The sequence below is a fragment of the Polyodon spathula genome, chromosome 13 (genome assembly GCF_017654505.1).
Source record: "Polyodon spathula isolate WHYD16114869_AA chromosome 13, ASM1765450v1, whole genome shotgun sequence".
In the NCBI taxonomy this organism is placed as follows: domain Eukaryota; kingdom Metazoa; phylum Chordata; class Actinopteri; order Acipenseriformes; family Polyodontidae; genus Polyodon; species Polyodon spathula.
The window spans coordinates 33,971,558-33,989,129 of NC_054546.1; the positions used below are offsets into that span (position 1 = coordinate 33,971,558).

The 17,572-nt window shown below is 36.1% G+C and overlaps 1 protein-coding gene and 1 long non-coding RNA gene across 2 annotated transcripts in view; one reads left to right on the plus strand and one right to left on the minus strand.

The window, feature by feature from the left end:
* Positions 1–5,607, plus strand: part of LOC121326210 (sphingomyelin phosphodiesterase 3-like) — a 35,540-nt gene extending 29,933 nt beyond the window's left edge. Inside the window, exons 4-8 of the mRNA XM_041269431.1 lie at positions 2,466–2,624; positions 2,948–3,037; positions 3,431–3,494; positions 3,902–4,064; positions 5,496–5,607. Coding sequence (XP_041125365.1) covers positions 2,466–2,624; positions 2,948–3,037; positions 3,431–3,494; positions 3,902–4,064; positions 5,496–5,597 — 578 coding nt within the window. The 3' untranslated portion in view covers positions 5,598–5,607. The remainder of the gene's footprint in view (positions 1–2,465; positions 2,625–2,947; positions 3,038–3,430; positions 3,495–3,901; positions 4,065–5,495) is intronic.
* A 3,861-nt stretch (positions 5,608–9,468) lies between these two features.
* LOC121326211 lies at positions 9,469–11,255 on the minus strand. Its single transcript, XR_005951435.1, has 3 exons — positions 10,858–11,255; positions 10,000–10,111; positions 9,469–9,557 (listed from the first exon to the last, which is right to left on the minus strand). It is a non-coding gene; the product is annotated as an uncharacterized LOC121326211 (long non-coding RNA).
* Positions 11,256–17,572: the final 6,317 nt, after the last annotated feature.

A 17,572-nucleotide genomic window follows, 5' to 3' on the forward strand; every position in this document is an offset into this window, starting at 1 on the left:
TTCACTTACTCGGGGTTGTGTGTTTGGTGAGTGGAGAACGGGTGTAGAGAGGAGAGTTAAAATAAAATAAAGAAATAGCAATTGCTAAGTCGTGCTGGAGGGCCAGCATGGTATTTATTTGTTTAACGTTCATCCACTTGTTTGTCTGTTAATATGTTTTTTTGTTTGCCTATTTATATTGGCAGCAAGTGCTGTGTCCTGTTTTGGTTTAAATCTTTTATTTGGTTTATTAAATGCTGAGTGCAACCAAGCGCTCAGTTTCTCCAAACTCTGCCTCTCTCTCTGTCCTGTGTGTTAATGTTCTGGGCCTGACGTCACCACTCAGCCAGCCTTGTGACACTTCCATACTAAACAGTCAATATACAATCCGGTCTTCCCTTTATCATTTAGGTTTTTTTCCTAATAGCTCCACAAACTGTGTTTTAACTTACATCTTATGAACTTGCTGATCCTCAAACACAATTTTAAGTTAATAGATGAATATTTCATTTTTGTTAATCTATCTTTAGTTAATCATTAACATATATAATACTGTTTAAATAATTCAATATAATACATATTATATAATTTACCCACCGTGTCTTTAATCTTGCCTTGTTTGAAAAATTTAGTACCCACAACAGTATTTTCTATATGAATAATAGGATGAGGCCAGGGTTTCTTGGTTTAACTATGTGAGTTAGCAACTATGCACTGAACCATAAGGGCTATGTTTTTTTATTGCGCCACACTGAATCCTATTTTAAGTCCCTGGAAATCTATGAAACCAGACACTAATCAGGTTCATTTATCACTTTCCCCTTCCAGGTCAGTGAAGTCTACTGTGCGGGAACAGCATATCAAACAAATCCACTCTTGCGCTATTGGCAAATATGTGCTCCAGTTGCCATAGCAACCTTTTGACCCCTGCTATGTTATGCCTGAGTACTTGCTATTTTTAAACCTGTCATCTCTGACTTTCTCTCATATGATGACTGATATTTTTTCTATTTTAGGAACTTCCCCCACATTTTCATGTCTTTTATTTCTATATTTAGTCTGACAAATACAATAAAAATAAAATATTGGCTTAATCTTGTATGATTCATTGCTCATTAGACTCTCATATGAAAGTTAAATGAATAATCTTGAGTATATGGAGGCCGGTTGTCTGTTCGCCCAACTGTTTTCATGTATTTAGAGTTTTCCATACAGTACTTTATATCTTGAAAAGCTTATTCAATTATGAGTATACTCTTTTGCACAAATGATTGAGTGCATCATAGTCATGGGGTATATGGAGCCTGTCTATCTATCCTTTCAACTTTATGGCTGTATTTAACAAGTAAACATGTATCTTGGGAACCGCTTGTCCAATTGTTATCTACTTTAACTCCCTATAGCTCTACAATCGGGTACTCTGACCTCTGCTAACCAATGTGTTCAGCAAGATTCATCATTTAAACTACCGACATTATAAACTCCATTTGCCTTGCTAACTCCTGGAGCAGGCAGTTCTAATCCAGTCCTCCATTTTACTGTCCAGGGGTGGGCTTTCATGAGTAAAGAGGGTGGAATAAGACACAACTGTTCCAGACTGAGTTGCCGTGTCATTTCCATGCACTGTGGCGTTTCCGATGCTAATGGTGCAACAGGCTTGAGGTTGATCATTAGTACATATGACTCGGAGTCCATTAAAGAAAAGCAGTGCTTCACTTCTGCAGGACCTGCATAGTTTGCATGTTAAAATGCTGGCTGAACTGACGCATGAATCCCTCTGGGACCTGGATTTCAATCATGATGGCTTAGCAGTTTATGCCTGATGCCCATAGAGACCTGGGTTCAAAACCAAATGGTTAAAGGGTTTAAGTATTTATGTTTTATTTATTTTTGTTAACCCAACACTGGTTTCTTTTAGCTTTAACTATAATGGTACAATTGAAAAACAATGACTTACAGGGGTGCCTGTAGTACTGGATCAAAACATGTGGTAACTTGTTTTAAGTGTAAACTGACTACTTTCATTTTCCAGCAGGGTGCGCCAGAGAGCTTTTAGAGAATTAATACTGGACTATATTATTTTGTGCATTCACAAAAAAGAGTTTGCAGTACTTAATACAGTATTTTTTTTTTCTACTGATCTTTATTTTTTAATTAGGAATCTTTAAATAACTATCTAGAGCTGTTTAGTTGCCCCGTTTTGCCTACTGTATTAATAATCCATAAACTATTTATGTGGATTCTGTAGACAGAACTGGGTAACATTTTTATCATATTTCATCTAACAAGTAAAACCATAGATGCTTTGACATTTCAACATAGTTCTATTAAATGTTTATTTAGTTCTATTAAATACAGCGTCTAAGATATTTGCTGCTCATTAGATAAGAATCAAATGCCCTTTTTTTATGTGGCTGTTCCTAAGGTGCTCCTCCTAGTAATAAAAACATATATATTTAAAGGTTTTCCACCTTCTGTATTCACAGCGGATTGTGCAGTTCGGTGTGAGCAGCTTGATCTACTTGTCAACTGGCAGTCCGAGTTCAGAAAATCTACCTCCCGTCCTGCTGGGGCAGACAGTCCTGAGGATATGGTGGCATTCAACGTGATTTGTGGGGACCTGAATTTCGACAACTGCTCATCAGGTGAATTCCACATGGAAATACAGTATTTTACTAGTTGTGTGTACTTAAACAGCTGAATTCAGGGAACTACATATTTCAATCTACTCATCTACTTAGTAACGCAGCAGAATGTGGAATAGTGTGAAATGCATAGTCTTTCTGTCGTGTGTGAATGGCTGCAAGATAGCTCAGTTGTATAAGAAAAAGGCTAGTATCAATATGTGTACAAGTGCAGAATAAAGAGCTTGCATTGAATGACTTTTCCATATTCAACACATTCTGAACAATAGCCCTCCTCCCACACACATCTTACATCTTCCCTACTTCTTGGTATTTCCCCACAGAGGACAAGCTGGAGCAGCAGCACTCCCTTTTCACCCTCTACAAGGACCCCTGCCGACTGGGACCTGGGGAGGACAAACCGTGGGTGGTGGGTAAGTCCAGGTTTAAGTGTCTGTCTCACACAGCCCCTTGCCATTTTGTTTATTTCCACCCTCTCCCAGCCAGCTTGGCAATTATTTCACAAATGAATTCACAAGTTTTACACATGTTAAACACTCAGACATAAAAGTTTTATTTTCAGTGAGGTTTGAAATGAAATGAAAAAAAAAAAACCTGCTAGACTACATCTGTTTGGGCTGAAAGAAGCCTTTAGTTAATTCAATTTTTTCAAAATAATAACATGTGGATTATTAACACATTTAAAACCTATTATTATTATTATTATTATTATTATTATTATTATTAGTAGTAGTAGTAGTAGTTCATTAGTATTATAATTGTCATTGTTATACATGGTACTTCTTTAAGTCTGTGGATCTTTGCAGGAACGCTCCTGGACCCATCTGGGCTCTATAACGAAGAAGTCAGTTCTCCAGAGAATCTACAAAAGTAAGTTCCTAGCAGAGGTTTCTGTTTACCCATGTATTGTCAAATCTCAGGTGTTTTATACCCTCTCAGTTCAGGGCATTCTCAAAGCAGAGCTATTTCTACACACACTAAACTCGTCAATAAATAAACATTTCAAATGCAGAAATGTTAAGAATATTTTTGAACAAGAGGAGGTCTTTCGGACCATCAGTGCTTGTCCTGATTCTAGAATCTGATTGATCTCAAAACTTTGTGAAGCTTAAAGTATCCCAATTATTTAGCATCAGCAACATGGGGATGTAACCGGTCCATACCCTCCCAACTATCTGTTTGAATAAGTGTCCCTGTCCTCCATCCTAAGTGTATCTCTACTTCATTTTGTTTTGACCCTTGTTAAGTTTTCCACCCACTTATTTTCTTATTTCCAGAGTCATGGAGAATGAAGAGGGGAGAAAGGAATATCTGGTATATCCTACCAGCAAGAAGCACGGCTCCAGTCAAAAGGGTCGGAAGATACCACTCAAGGGCAGTGGGAGGAGAATTGACTACATACTGTATGCTGAGGAAGGACTTCAGCCTGAATGGAAAGTGGTATGTTCATTGGGCAGTCTTCATTTTGTAGATTAAAAGTACATACGAAAGTGACATGCAGGCAGGGTAAGGGTACATTTCCTAGAATGACGAGCTACTATAGTGTAAACTTTTCTTTGAGTCATGATTTATCCTCTGGTTTAAGTGGTGTTTGTTATGCAGTTTGTTTTTTTAATGTAGCTAATAAAACCATTGTATATATTTCACTGCAGCCAGTCATTTCGATTTTTACAGGCTACGAAATGTAAATGTAATGATAAACCTAATACAGCATTAGGCATTAATCTCAGCAATCTTGATATAGCATGTCATTTATTTTTTACAATTATAATGCATTAGTCCACCACATCTGTATCCTAAATGCATTCTTTTTTAAACTTGTGCAAGGGTGTTGGATTACAAAGAGGTCTGCAACAGGAGAAGATTTTATTCAAAGCACGGCGCCCTCTATTTTTAAGAAACAAGCGTTCATGTTGTTTGGAAAGGTGGCAGTTAGGTTTACTGTGACACGAACAGGAGGCGTACAGATTCGGGTTATAATCTTACTAGTATCAGTGTTTTACTGATATAATAATACTGATGTAAATGTAATAACCGTATTAAAGGAACGCTTCACTGTGAGTCACTCCAGCAGAATTGCTGCAGTACAGGCTCCAGGAAACTGCACAGGCCGAAAAATAATTCACTCAGCACAATGTTACTCATCTGTTCCAAAACACACAGCACATTCCTTTCACAAGTTACCCAAAACCTACACACAGACTACAGGTGAAAAAACACACATACGTAACTTGAACGTATGTCTACACTAAACCAAAGCTTTTGTTACATATTGAAAAAGTGTCAATCCGTTATCAATGGGGAAACATTCAGATATTGACAGGCCTTATAGTGTGAAAAAATGATTCTCTCTACTGTGATGTCTTCTGTTCATTGTAACCAGTGAAGAAAATATGGAATTCCATTTCACCTATATCGTTTTTCAACAGCATTTTTGTTGTTCTTACTTAATTGAGGTTTTCAGAGTGTTTCTTACTGTACGTGCCGTCATCTACCAAGAGAAGAAAGCAATTTCCCTTTACTACCTTTACAATACAGGGCTGTAGTCACAAAGCATTAACCCTATTGTTTTATGTTTTAGATTTTTACTCTTTTAAATAATAGTAAGATATTTTAGTATTTTAATTGACTGTGTAATAATCCGTATAAAAAATATTATGGTACTGCACAGAAAAAAAAAACAAACAAAAAAAACAGACAGTAGAATACTACAGTACAAGGTGTATTATAGGTTACAGGAGGGTATGTTGGATAGTGTTTTTTTAAAGGATAGATTTCTGTTTTTTGTATGTTAATGTCCCCCAAGTAGTACAAAACTTAAAGTACTGTACTGATTAATTGGGATTTATTTCTTGTGTTCTGTCCCTTCAGGATGTTGAAGAGTTTAGCTTCATCACCCAATTGGCAGGGCTGACCGATCACCTGCCTGTATCAATGCGCCTGACAGTCTCAACTGGAGACGAAGAACCCTAGAAACACAGACAGACTGAAAAAATAGGAGAGGGGCAGACTGTTCAAGAGAGCACTGCTCAGCAGGAGACTAGAGACAAGAGAGGAAGGTAGAACTTTCTTACGGTGCTTGGAAGGCAAGCTCAGCCCAACCTTACACCTCTTTAAAGCCACGTTTTGTTTGGCTAACCTATTGTGATGTTACATGGACGGAAGAGGCTATCCAGACTGTTTCTTATTGCCAGGCCCTGGCTTCTTTTCTGGGCATACTCAAGGAGGACTCTTTGAGACTGTGAAGACAAGAGAAGGAAAACACCTTATCCATTCTGTTGGACTAGTTCCATTATTCTAATTATTATTAACACAGAAAGTTTTTTCTACCAGTAGATAGCACCATTTAGTTTGCAACACATCTGCGGCTAAATGTTTTCTGATTTCTTTTTCATACATTATTTTGAAGTGTCAAAAATGTTTTCTTTTTTTTTTTTTTTTTTAAAACAAAAATCTTTAATGTTAATGTTAGCATGCTGTTGGAATGATATGAAGTTGCATGCAACACAAATGTAGGTAGTACTTCCTAGCAACAGAAATGTTTTCATTGGTTCAGCAAAATCCTCCTTTCTGATTGGAAAGCCATTGTTTTGTAACAGCTGGGGAGCATCTGTTCCCTCCCACAATCTTCAGGGGAACTTCTTTGCCAAATTTTTTGAATTTACATAGCTTTGCCTAATTCTGAGTCCAAAAACATCTCAAATTTCATTGTGGGCTTTATGTTATTTTGTAAGCTCTATCCTAATGGCACGATCTTTGGCATGTGTCCCTCGTGACTAAGGGATGAGATGTGTAGTCTGTGTGTCCCTGTCTTATTGCTTCATTTCCATAGCCTTGTCCAAGGTGCTGGTAAGACCAGTGCAGTGGTGTGATGTGCTGTCATGGTGCTACTGTACGAGTTGTAGCACATTTCCAGAAATAAAATGATGACCGTATAGTGCAAAGAAAGTAAACCCAAGGGATTCAATTAGGAAGAGCAGAGAAAAAAGTATTCTGTGATTGCACATTGCATTGTTTGTTATACTATGCAAATTCCCAGGTGAACAAACACTATAGAATTGCCAAAAAATCTAACAATATCTTTGTAGGGGGAGAGTCAATGTTTTTTTTTTTCTTGATATTTTATTGAATATTCTATGTTTTTAGGCATCCCCATAAGGGAACTGGCATGTTTTTTTTATAAATCTACTAAGATGCCACTTCTATCACAGCTCATGGGCCCTGTTCACAAAACTGTTAAGACTGCTTTGTTTTTCTCAAGCCAATTTTGATTAATTAAAACAAGTTTGTGGTTCAGAAAATCATTTTCAACAGTTTTAGAGAGAGTTTATTCTCACTTGTATTTTCAAAGCACTTTTAACCCAAGAGACCACCCTCAAAGTTTTGAATAGGGCCCATATCTCATAAACTGTTAAGGTATGGCTTTGTATTTTCAGTGTTTTGGAAACTCCTCAGGCAAAATGTAAGATACCGTTTTACCTGTGACTTGATATAGCTGCCAGAATTCGATTGTGTGATGTTTTGGTTTCCAGATGTCAATAACCAAGTGTTTTGTGATATCTGCTTGTTCAGTAAACACCTGTATTACATGATTCTCAAGGTCAGGTTTGATCATGGGTATCGTCCTGTAGAAAGTATGTCCATTTTGAAGATGCAGCAGCTGTCTCATATCTTTATAAATACCATAGTTTCAAGGTAAATGTGTCAGTGACTTGACCTTGTCTTCTGACCAGTTATTTTTTGCTGCCTCATTGAGGTCAGCTGACTTTTTTGGTTTCAACCTCACAGTGTCAGCATACTTTGATATAGTGTCTTAATATTTGATACCAGTTTGTATTCAGTGGCGTGCAGTGACTTTTTTATCAAGGCATGCAACAACTTTTAATTGATAGATAAAAACATTTTCTTATAATGTAGGCTACTAATAGCAATTCAATAAAACAAATACCATTCACAGTTGTACACTGCTTGCTGAAATATCGTTTCAATTACTTTCCTGCTTTTCTGTAAGTACTTACTACTTGCAATTTTGGCTTTGGCGGTCCGTTTTTTAAAAATATATAATTTATGTTTTTGTTGCAAAGTCTCTGGCACTAAACAGATTAGTCAACAAACTTTTCACTAAGTTTTTCATTTTGAGTTTGACAAGTTCGTCCGCCACTCAGTGTTCAGTCAAGGAGGATTCAGTTCTACAGTTGCATGCCTTGTCTGTGTTTTCCAGCGCACGGCCACCAGGAAGTGAGGTGCATGCTGCGTCGCATTGCCTAGGCAACCTGATGCAATTTGGAGCTTTACATGCCTTGACCAACAAAACAAGACTGCCAAGATGAACAGATTACTTACTTACAGGGCTATCATATACTCAAAAATGTTGCAGAATAAACATATTTTATAATTATGGAAACTGATACATCACATCAGCAAGAAGCATGGTTATGAAAATGATACACTGGAGGATGGATTGTATTATGTGTTCACCACTGATTCCTGTGGGCAGGAATAAGACCCACGCAGAAGGAAACCAATCAGTGAAATGTCCCATCTGTGGCCTGCATGCTCTTTCTACGATACACTAAAAGGCTTTTAATCTTTCCTAAGATACTATAGAGCATTCTTTTTTTTTTATGATCTTGAGTAGTCAGGAACAACTTTGTTATGAATGGTAGAGTGATGTTTTATAGCCTATCGTTATACAAAGTATATTTCTTCTGCTTTTTAAAACTATTTCATCGTCTGTCTGTGTGTTTATTTCATTCTGTTTTCCATCAAAACACCAAGCAATGGGGTAAACTGGATTTTTGTTGGACAGTGTGTGGTTAGCAAGCAGAGACATTGCATACCCCTTTGTGGTAAAACAGCGCTACTGTACAGTAAAGTTACTCACATTAAGCAGAAGTCCAGTTTTGATCCTGAAGCATGATCATGTACAAAACTAAATCTGGAGACTGAAGGAATTCATTAAAGAGTTCAGGGAAAACTTGTGGTAAAAGCTATGTTTAAAAACATAAAGCCTCACATTGAACTATATAATAGTTCAAACAAAGTAATGATTAACCTCTATTACCAAATGCTCATGGAAAGTTTTTTCAGCAGTTCTGAAAATATAGCCTACCCATTCAGAACTCATGCTTAAGAAAGGTCACCTTCACCTAGGGTTACAATTCTGGTGCTTAGGAACTTCAATACCAAGCCCTCTTTAATAAGGATGTCAGGATATACAAGATACTGTAGTTGAAGGCCAAGTATAAAATAACACTGGTGTTTGCCGCTGGTGGCTTTTTGAAAAAAGACACAGATCACATTTTTATAATATTTATCAAGTTTTATCAAGTAAAATTTACAGTATTCTGGACACATTTAATAGTTTGATCAAACAGCTCTTTTTGTTAAAGAAATCACTTTAACACTCTACATGTATTATCTCATAACTACAGTCATGTTAGGATTAATACTGAAAGCCTTGTAGAATACACAATATAAAATTATTGTTCAATATTTACAGCAGTATACACTTTAGGTGCTAGGCAATTTAAAAAAATGGCATAACAATTTCTTATTACACGTACAGTGAATTATAACTATATTCCACTTTACACATCATTTTGTGCGCTACAGAACTGAATGCTGTTATCATTCATAAAACACTGATACATTGGAGCTTCCTGAATAGGGTAAAACACAAACCAATAAAGGTTTTTAATTGTTTCTCTTACAAACTATAGCACTGCAATAAATACTCTGTGAAAGTGATCCTGAATAGTACACTGAATATCATTGTTAAAAATGAAACGGATCTGCACAGAGGATTAATGCTTTTGTTTCTCGAGGGTGAACCGGCCTCCTGGATTTTACTTTGACAGCTTTTTAATCTCATTTTTCACCCAGTCTTCTTTGGGATCAGCACAGAACTGCAAACCACGTTTGGTCACAAACCTGTAGAGACATTAAACAATTCAACAGAAGGATTCCAGTTGTGTTAGAACTATGCAGCTATGCAGGTCTGTCCCTGAGTGGGAAACCCCAAGACTCACAAGTGGTTTAAGGTAGATTTTCAGGCTCTGTTTAAATGTATGTATTTAACATCTTATTGAGCATTTTGCTCAACCCAGTTAAATCTAAACCAAGGTTTCAGGAAGTCCTTAACAATAACATGTCACATTTCAGATGATCTATCTTAAGCAGCTCATCCTTGTAACAGTTTATATTATTCTAATAAGTTTAATATAATGAACAAGACTGATGCACAGAAGATTTGGTGTCAATTTGGTGTATGCTTTATCATCAGCTTTCTCCTTATTAATTCCTCTTGTCAGCCAGACAAGTTTCATTAAAAGGAAAGGGTGTGTGTGTGTGGGTGTGGGGGGGAGGTACTTACACAACATCTTTTCTGTCACAGCCACTTGGACGATAAAACTTTTGTATTTTAGCCTTTATCGGCCTCTCTTTCATCAAGTTGTTGCAGCAATTTGAAAGAGTCAAAGAAAGAGCTAAAAAAAAAAAAGAGAAACAAAAGTTTCACTCATAGAGCAAGAAAGTACTGTGCATCTGGCTTCAGTAATGGTGGCGGTACTACTATACTAAAACACAACATGAAGAATTTCAGTTGACATAACACCCAGGATTGAGCATCAACATGACTGGGCTAATTAAAAAGGATTTAATCCATCATTTTTTCATTAACACAGTTTATTTTTAATCTTGGTCCAATCCACCTTCAAATTTGTCTAAGCCATTGTCTAAGCCAAGTCTCTGTATGTTCCAGCAAAATGGCCTTTAGTTATTATTCCCTAAACCTAATGCCCCCCCCCCCAGGTTGTTAGAGAAGCTGAATCTGTTTTGCCTTTTAAATCTTGTCTTAAAACAATAAATTTAAACATGCTTTTACTTTGTATAGAATTCTAGTAAGCTGTGTTACTTTTTGTATGTTTAAGCTATTTTTTAGTAGTTTAATTTCTATTAAAAAAAAAAAAAAAAAAAAAAAAAAAAAAAAGATACAATGAAGGTGCTATAAAATGACCCCCAAAACAATTAAATATCTTGCCCGATACAATAGCATCCCATTCAATAACTCCCAGAGTGCATTTACCTCACACACTTCCAATAACACCTTACAATTTCACAACCCACAGAAATCCCATTCTCACCTATCTGTTCCAACTAAAAACACACCCCAGAAATGTTACCCCAGAAGACAGATCTAATAACAAAGATAACCAATAAAAATAATCCTCACGTTGTGACTGGGCTGCTTGGAGACAGAGAGCCAACAAAAGGGTAGACAGTAGTAGAGTCTTGTAGGAGATCATCTTGTCTGAAGAGTCTTGATTTCTTTTGCAGAGTGAAGAATTAGAGCCAACATTCACAATTTATAGGAGACCCTCTGTCAAAATGCATTGGAATAGTCTTTTGCAGAAAGATATAGTACATTCTAAGAACTGTAAATTTCTCAGCTCTGAGAATTTAAGAGGAAGTAGTAAGAAGTAGTAGAAGAAGTAACTCTGTGATACTCATGTCATACATTAGAGAGAATGTAACCCTGTGAAGCTGCCTCTCAAGATTAAATATCGCCAGCCTAGTTAGAATAGTTGGACAAGCTATTGTGTCCCAAATATACAGGACCAGACTATTGAAATCCTTTTTTTTAATGCCTTGGAACTTTTATTTTGCAATAAAGAATGGCAGAAATTATAAAATACAGGAGAAAATGTAAGTGTATTCTTCCAAATCATTACAAAAGGTGTCCCGCTGGTAATTCTGGGTTGGGAAGTAGTTTGAATCATTTTATGTTGCAACTATTTCACTTTTACTATTGGTTATATAATAATTGGTAATAATTAAATACAATTCTCCAATCAAGATTTGCAAATATATTGTTCCAAATCTCCAAAATAATGATTTAGTGTGGATAATCCCAGATTTAATCAATTTGTGAATAATGATTTTAATTTAAAATATGTAAACAAGTTAACGCCAACTTTTATGAAGTTTAGCAAGTTTCAAATTTTTGTTTTTACTTTTAAATTTACAAAAAGGAAACTAATTTCATGTACTCTGGATTCCTAATGCAATTTCTAAATTAGCGTATTGTTTACGCTGAGAACCTAAAACTCAGGAACTAACCCACTTACAGCGCCATGGTTACAAATAACTTATTCTACCTTTCCAAATACAGTTTAAGACAGTGGTGTCCATTGTTTTAGAATAATAATTAGAGACGGAAGAGCATTAGATTTTGATAAACCTTCTGCATAAGAAATTAAAATTCTTCTTTATTACATTTCAGTATTGCATTCATAGTCATATTTCTTAAGTTTGTTGCAAATAATTATGAAGTTTTCACCAAGCTGGAGCAATGGCTGCTTGTGAGATCTGGTCTGTAGTTTATTCAGGGGATAGAGGCCTCTGTTACGATGGGAATATGGACCTTCAAGATTTTGCACAAAAAAAAAAAAATGTTTCACAAAATTAAGATGTTGATTTTAATTTACTAAATAAACATTTATTTTATTCTACAAAATGAATGCAGTTAACAAACTAGGATGCATTTGTTTTAAATAATTTCTCCTCAAGAGAATAGCTACAAAGGAAAATGGATTTACAGCTGGTTTCAGACATCCATGTGCCATCAATTTATTTAAATATTGAAGGTATATTTAATTTAAAAGGTTTTATCTGGTAAAATGTGCTTACTGGTCACAAAAAAACTGTAGCTCTTTTTTAAGAAAACCAAGTGTACCCTCTGCCTACCTAGAACTTTTTTTTCTTGTAAATAAAATATGAACTTTCATGGCTACATTGAAAAAGGAAGGAAGGGTGAAAGCCATTCTTCGCAAATATCAAGTCTTGGTACTTTCCAAAACTAGGATCACACCAGATTTCTCCACTGACTAACATTACTTAAATGTTTAATCAATCAGTCTTTATTTTATATAACGCTTTTCACAGTGGACCACCATCACAAAGCTCTTTACAAGATAGAGTAACAACAAGAAAATCCACAATACTTTAAATACAGAGAAATGCATAACACATGATACACAGTAAAAAAAAAAAGAAAAAAATACATTAAATACAGTGGAAAGTGCATAACAGATGATAATAACATAATATGTGAAATAGTAGCAGCAACGCAGCAGCTAATAGCAGATATCAGGCTTAAACAGCATGGAAAGCAAGAGAGAACAGGTGCGTCTTGAGATTTGGTTTAAAGTGAGCGATGGGAGAGAGTTTCAAATAGTCAGAGCCATGAAGCCACCAATAACCGCCAATACCATCATTGACCTTTCTCACAGCTCTTCTTTGTTTTGCTATTTGGCACTACTGTAGGTAAGATATAAATTATAACTTATTCATAAGGCTAGTGGTGGATAAATATAACTATTTTCTGTATCTTGTGCTTGATTTTTCTCTTAAAGGTATCCGTATTAACATTTTTTGTTTTTCTTATTTGAAAACTGCATTTATCATACTTACTCTTAGTCTGCTCTTAGTCGAATTCACTCTTAAATGTGAGCCATGAAACTAAACAAGCGTTCTCCAAGTGTGGTGCACTTTTGCTTGGGGATAACAAGCAGGCCAGAGTCGGAGGACCTCTGTTTGTGGGCAGGGACATAGCGGGTCAGCAGGTTGAGGAAGTACTTGGGACCCGTGTGATGAAGGGCATAACAAAACAAATACCTTTAAAAAAATACACCAGTAGCATTCGTTTGTCTTCTCCAAACAGTCTCTTCTTCTTCTTCTTCTTCTTCTTCTTCTTCTTCTTCTTCTTCTTCTTCTTCTTCTTCCTCCTCCTCCTCCTCCTCCTCCTCACCGCTCCACCACCCAGACAAAGGATTTCTGCTGGCTTTTATAGCATGTGGCTGGAGCCCAATTAATATAAAAACAGAAATAAATCATAACAATAATATCAAAATAATATATGTATTAATAAAGGGACGGGCCCCCTGTCACACTCTCCGTCAAAATATACTCTCAGGTGTTGATATCAATCAGGTCTGTTAACTAACTTTAGTTCTTATGAACAGGACATTCCCATGCATGTCTAAAACTAAAAAAAAAAAACCCCAAAAAACCCACTGCTATATTACCAATCTGGTTCTCCCTCACACACACAAACCCACATTGCACAAATATCTGCACTTATTTACATCCATGCTTAGAGGAATTGATGCAGACACAGGTACCTGTTTCTTATTAAACTAACACCAGTTCAGGTATTTCAACCTTCAATCATTTATAAATCAAACTGGCACCACTTATTCCATGAGACTGGGCTTTCGAGATGTTCAGTCTGTGCAATCTCCTCTTACTCCACTCTGTCATGCTCTGAAAGTCTTCCTCTTCATCTCCTGCAGCCTCAGCACTACCTTCATCATCCTCAGTGGCTACCTCATCACTGGTCCAAACCACTCCTGCTCTGGAGCGCCTCATCTTTCACATATGTTCTTTTTCCATAAAGGTGGTCATATCCGTCATTCAGTTCATCCACAAATTGTTCTACAGGTCATCCAACACACCCAGATTTCTCTTCTCAAGGATTTCAGCTTTACTAAGTTTACACATCACTTAACTAGCTTGCCTAATACTGTAGACATTCTTACCTGAGCTATTCAGCTATATTATTTAACTAAAACAAAGAAAAGAGTTATTGGTTTAATTGAAAGATTTTGTAAGAAAGAGGACAAGAGGCTTGCAGCAAAGGTGCTTCGCGTGGAGTGCAGAATGTGTCCTATATCCTGGAGATCCAAGTTCAAATCAATGTAACAGCCGACCGTGACCGGGAGTTCCTAGGGGGTGGCACACAATTGGCAGAGCGCTGCCCGGGTAGGGAGGGCTTAGGTCGGCAGGGGAATCCAATGGCTCACCACGCATCAGCAACCCCTGTGGCCGATAGGGCACCTGTGGTTTTGCAGTGGAGCCACCAGATCTGTGTTGTATTCCAGCACTATAGGTCTGGTGGCCTCGCTGTGGATCCGCAGTGCGAAAAATGACGGATTGGTAGGAGCACGTTTCGGAGGACGAGTGCTCCAGCCGCCGTTTCCTGAGTCAGTGGGGTTGCGAGCATTGAGCTGAGCACACAGATAATAACTGGGCACGCTAAGTTGGGGAGAAAACCAGGGTAAAAAATTGGCGACGACTACATTTTTAAAAAAGAAAGAGCAGAAGAAATCTTAATTTGTAAAGACAAAGAATATCCCTTTATTCTTACAAGATTATATAAGAATTATTTGATTTTATTAAGATCTATAGTAGAACAGATAGGATAGAAAAAATAACTTTCTTTGTGTGTAAAATATAGCAGGCTAAAGCTTTTACTTAGACACACAAAATGGCTGCTCAAGTGAGACAAAGAAAGGCAAGATAAAGATACTAAAAAACACAAAAAAAGGTCTGAAATCCAACACAAAAACCCCTGTAAATAAATTGTACACTAGTTTATTTTTCTTTGAAAATTCAAAATACAATTAGTTGTACAGTCAAGCACACACACACACACACACACACACACACACACAAACACAAACTGAAGGACTAGCCTTACCCAATTTCAAGTATATTTTAATAAATTATATTATTTTAAGTTCTGTGGTATACAAAAATTATCTCAAGCTAGAAGAGGTGCCAACCTTGACCAGAAACTACTTCAGCTACTTAAAAATATAAGTGACTTTATTTAGATACAGTTACATAAATTGGGTATTAAAAATCAATTGCGACCTAGTTCTTATTTTGCCCCTTTTGAAAATCATGCCTGAAATGTCATTTTCTATAATGCTGTCCTTACTTTGAATATGTCTTCACTTTCTGTGATTGCCTTTTCTACAATTTTGTAAACGTATGTATACAAGTATGTTGTTATTGGTCCTTGTAAAGTGATGGCTTAACTCAATCAAATACTGACATTTATATAGGGTTTGAACAACCTGTCAATTAAATGCAAACCTTAAATACACAGGTGTTCTGGAGTTACCAGCACCGAGGATGGTCACAATTTGATCGAACGTTTGTTTTTTTGCCTGTACTTACTTTAATAAAGTGCATTGGTTCTATTGGCATGAATTGAATTTGGCATTGTAGTGATCCCTGTTGCCACTTCATGGTTTTCAGTGTGCAGATTCTTCCATTCATCAACTGTCTGGAAATACTGAATAGCTGTTGATAAGATCTGTTAGAGTTTGTTTTTAAGGGCTTACTTGGATGATAAACTCTTGAAAAGATAATCCCTTTTCCGTGTCTCTGAAAAGACTCGGATTGGAATATTCTGCCCTTCTCACCTCCTCACTGACTCATGCTTTTTTGTTTCTTTATTCATTTAAAATGTGCATGTTGTCTTTTTTTCATATGTTAGTGTTCCATAATCCTGGTAATAATCAAAACACAGTCTGATGACTGAACAAAAAAAGTACCTACACAGAGGAAAGTTCAAGAAACCCATGTTGTTGTTTTTAAAGCCTTCTCAATAATTGTTAAAGTGTGTAGCTTTTATCTTGTATTTATATGAGAAATACCCAAATCTTTAACTCTTGGTATTCACCCTTGTTTTCGCAGAAACTTGCTAAAGAAAACCTTCATGTTTTGTATTTCTGTTTTCTCAAAATACCCCTTCTGTAATTTTTCAAAATGAATCACACTTCCTCTTTTATTTTTATTAATAGATCCATTAACCCACAAACATAAACCTAAACCATGTGGTTAAGCTTTGTAGAGAAGTAATGTTAATAAGTAATGTTAATAAATTTAATTCAAACATGTAGGCCCCCATGTTGTTTATAATAATAATAACAATAATATTACTACTACTACTACTACTACTAACTAATAATAATAATAATAATAATAATAATAATAATAATAATAATAATAATAATAATAATAACAACTTTCACAAGGTCCTAGCTCTGTTTAGCCTACCAGGTTTTAGTTTAGTTTAGTTTTATTTTATTTAAATATTTTTTGGTCATTTTAACTGAAACAGACTTTCACCATTGGTTTAATGCAGTTTATAAACTAAAAATGTTCACCCCTTGTCACGAAAACATGACGTAGCACCGACACGCATGACCTAATCATAGTACAGTGTTCACCTTTTATAATGCTGTAGTTGGGAGCCATAGTTGTAGTCAAAAGACAGTGCTGTTTGTGTTCTGTCTTTTAACGAGAATACAAGTGTCAGTGTAATGGGACAAATGGGAGCCATGACTTATAACCTGTTCTGGAGTATAAAGGGCCGCCTTATAAAGGGGGAGCACTATACAACTACAATTCTTTATGTTTTTATCCTGTACAGTTTTGTAATTTTCAGGTTTGGTGATCAGATAGCTAAAGGTTTTAAGCTTCAATCATGTTAGACTAGTCTTAGGCAGCATCTATAATCTCACCAGTGCCTGTTGGGTACCAAAATAAAAATTAAGTTTTAACCCCAACATAAATGCATTACTGTATATCTTAGCAGGGAATTCATGCCAGTGGTCTATTGCTGTGGGCAACCAACCTTAGCACCAGGCTAAATAAGCAGCTATGTAAAGTTAAAGTGAAATTTCTTCAACTTAATTCATATTCAACAAGACAAGCTAGATATTTTGAAAAGCAATAACAACAGAAAAAAAAAAAACTGTTGGTTCTTTGAATTTCTTCAAAGAGATATATGTGGGGCATCAGCTTGTAACAAGATTTATAAAACTTAATTCCAGAAAGTTACAAAAAATTCCCACGGTGGATAAGGGATTTACTTAGGAATTTGTTAAACTTGTCTATTATTGGCTCTGATGTAAATCAGTTCAAGATCACAGAGGGCTGACCTCCTAAACTTTTGAGCAGTGTAGAATATGGTAACGTTAAAAACATAATTGCGTGCCTTCTTAAATATGTCAACCAGTGGAGGCTCCTTAGAGAAGGCAAGGGAGAAAGGGCTTTCTCAAAATGTACTAAAATTCTGCGCAAAGAGAGAC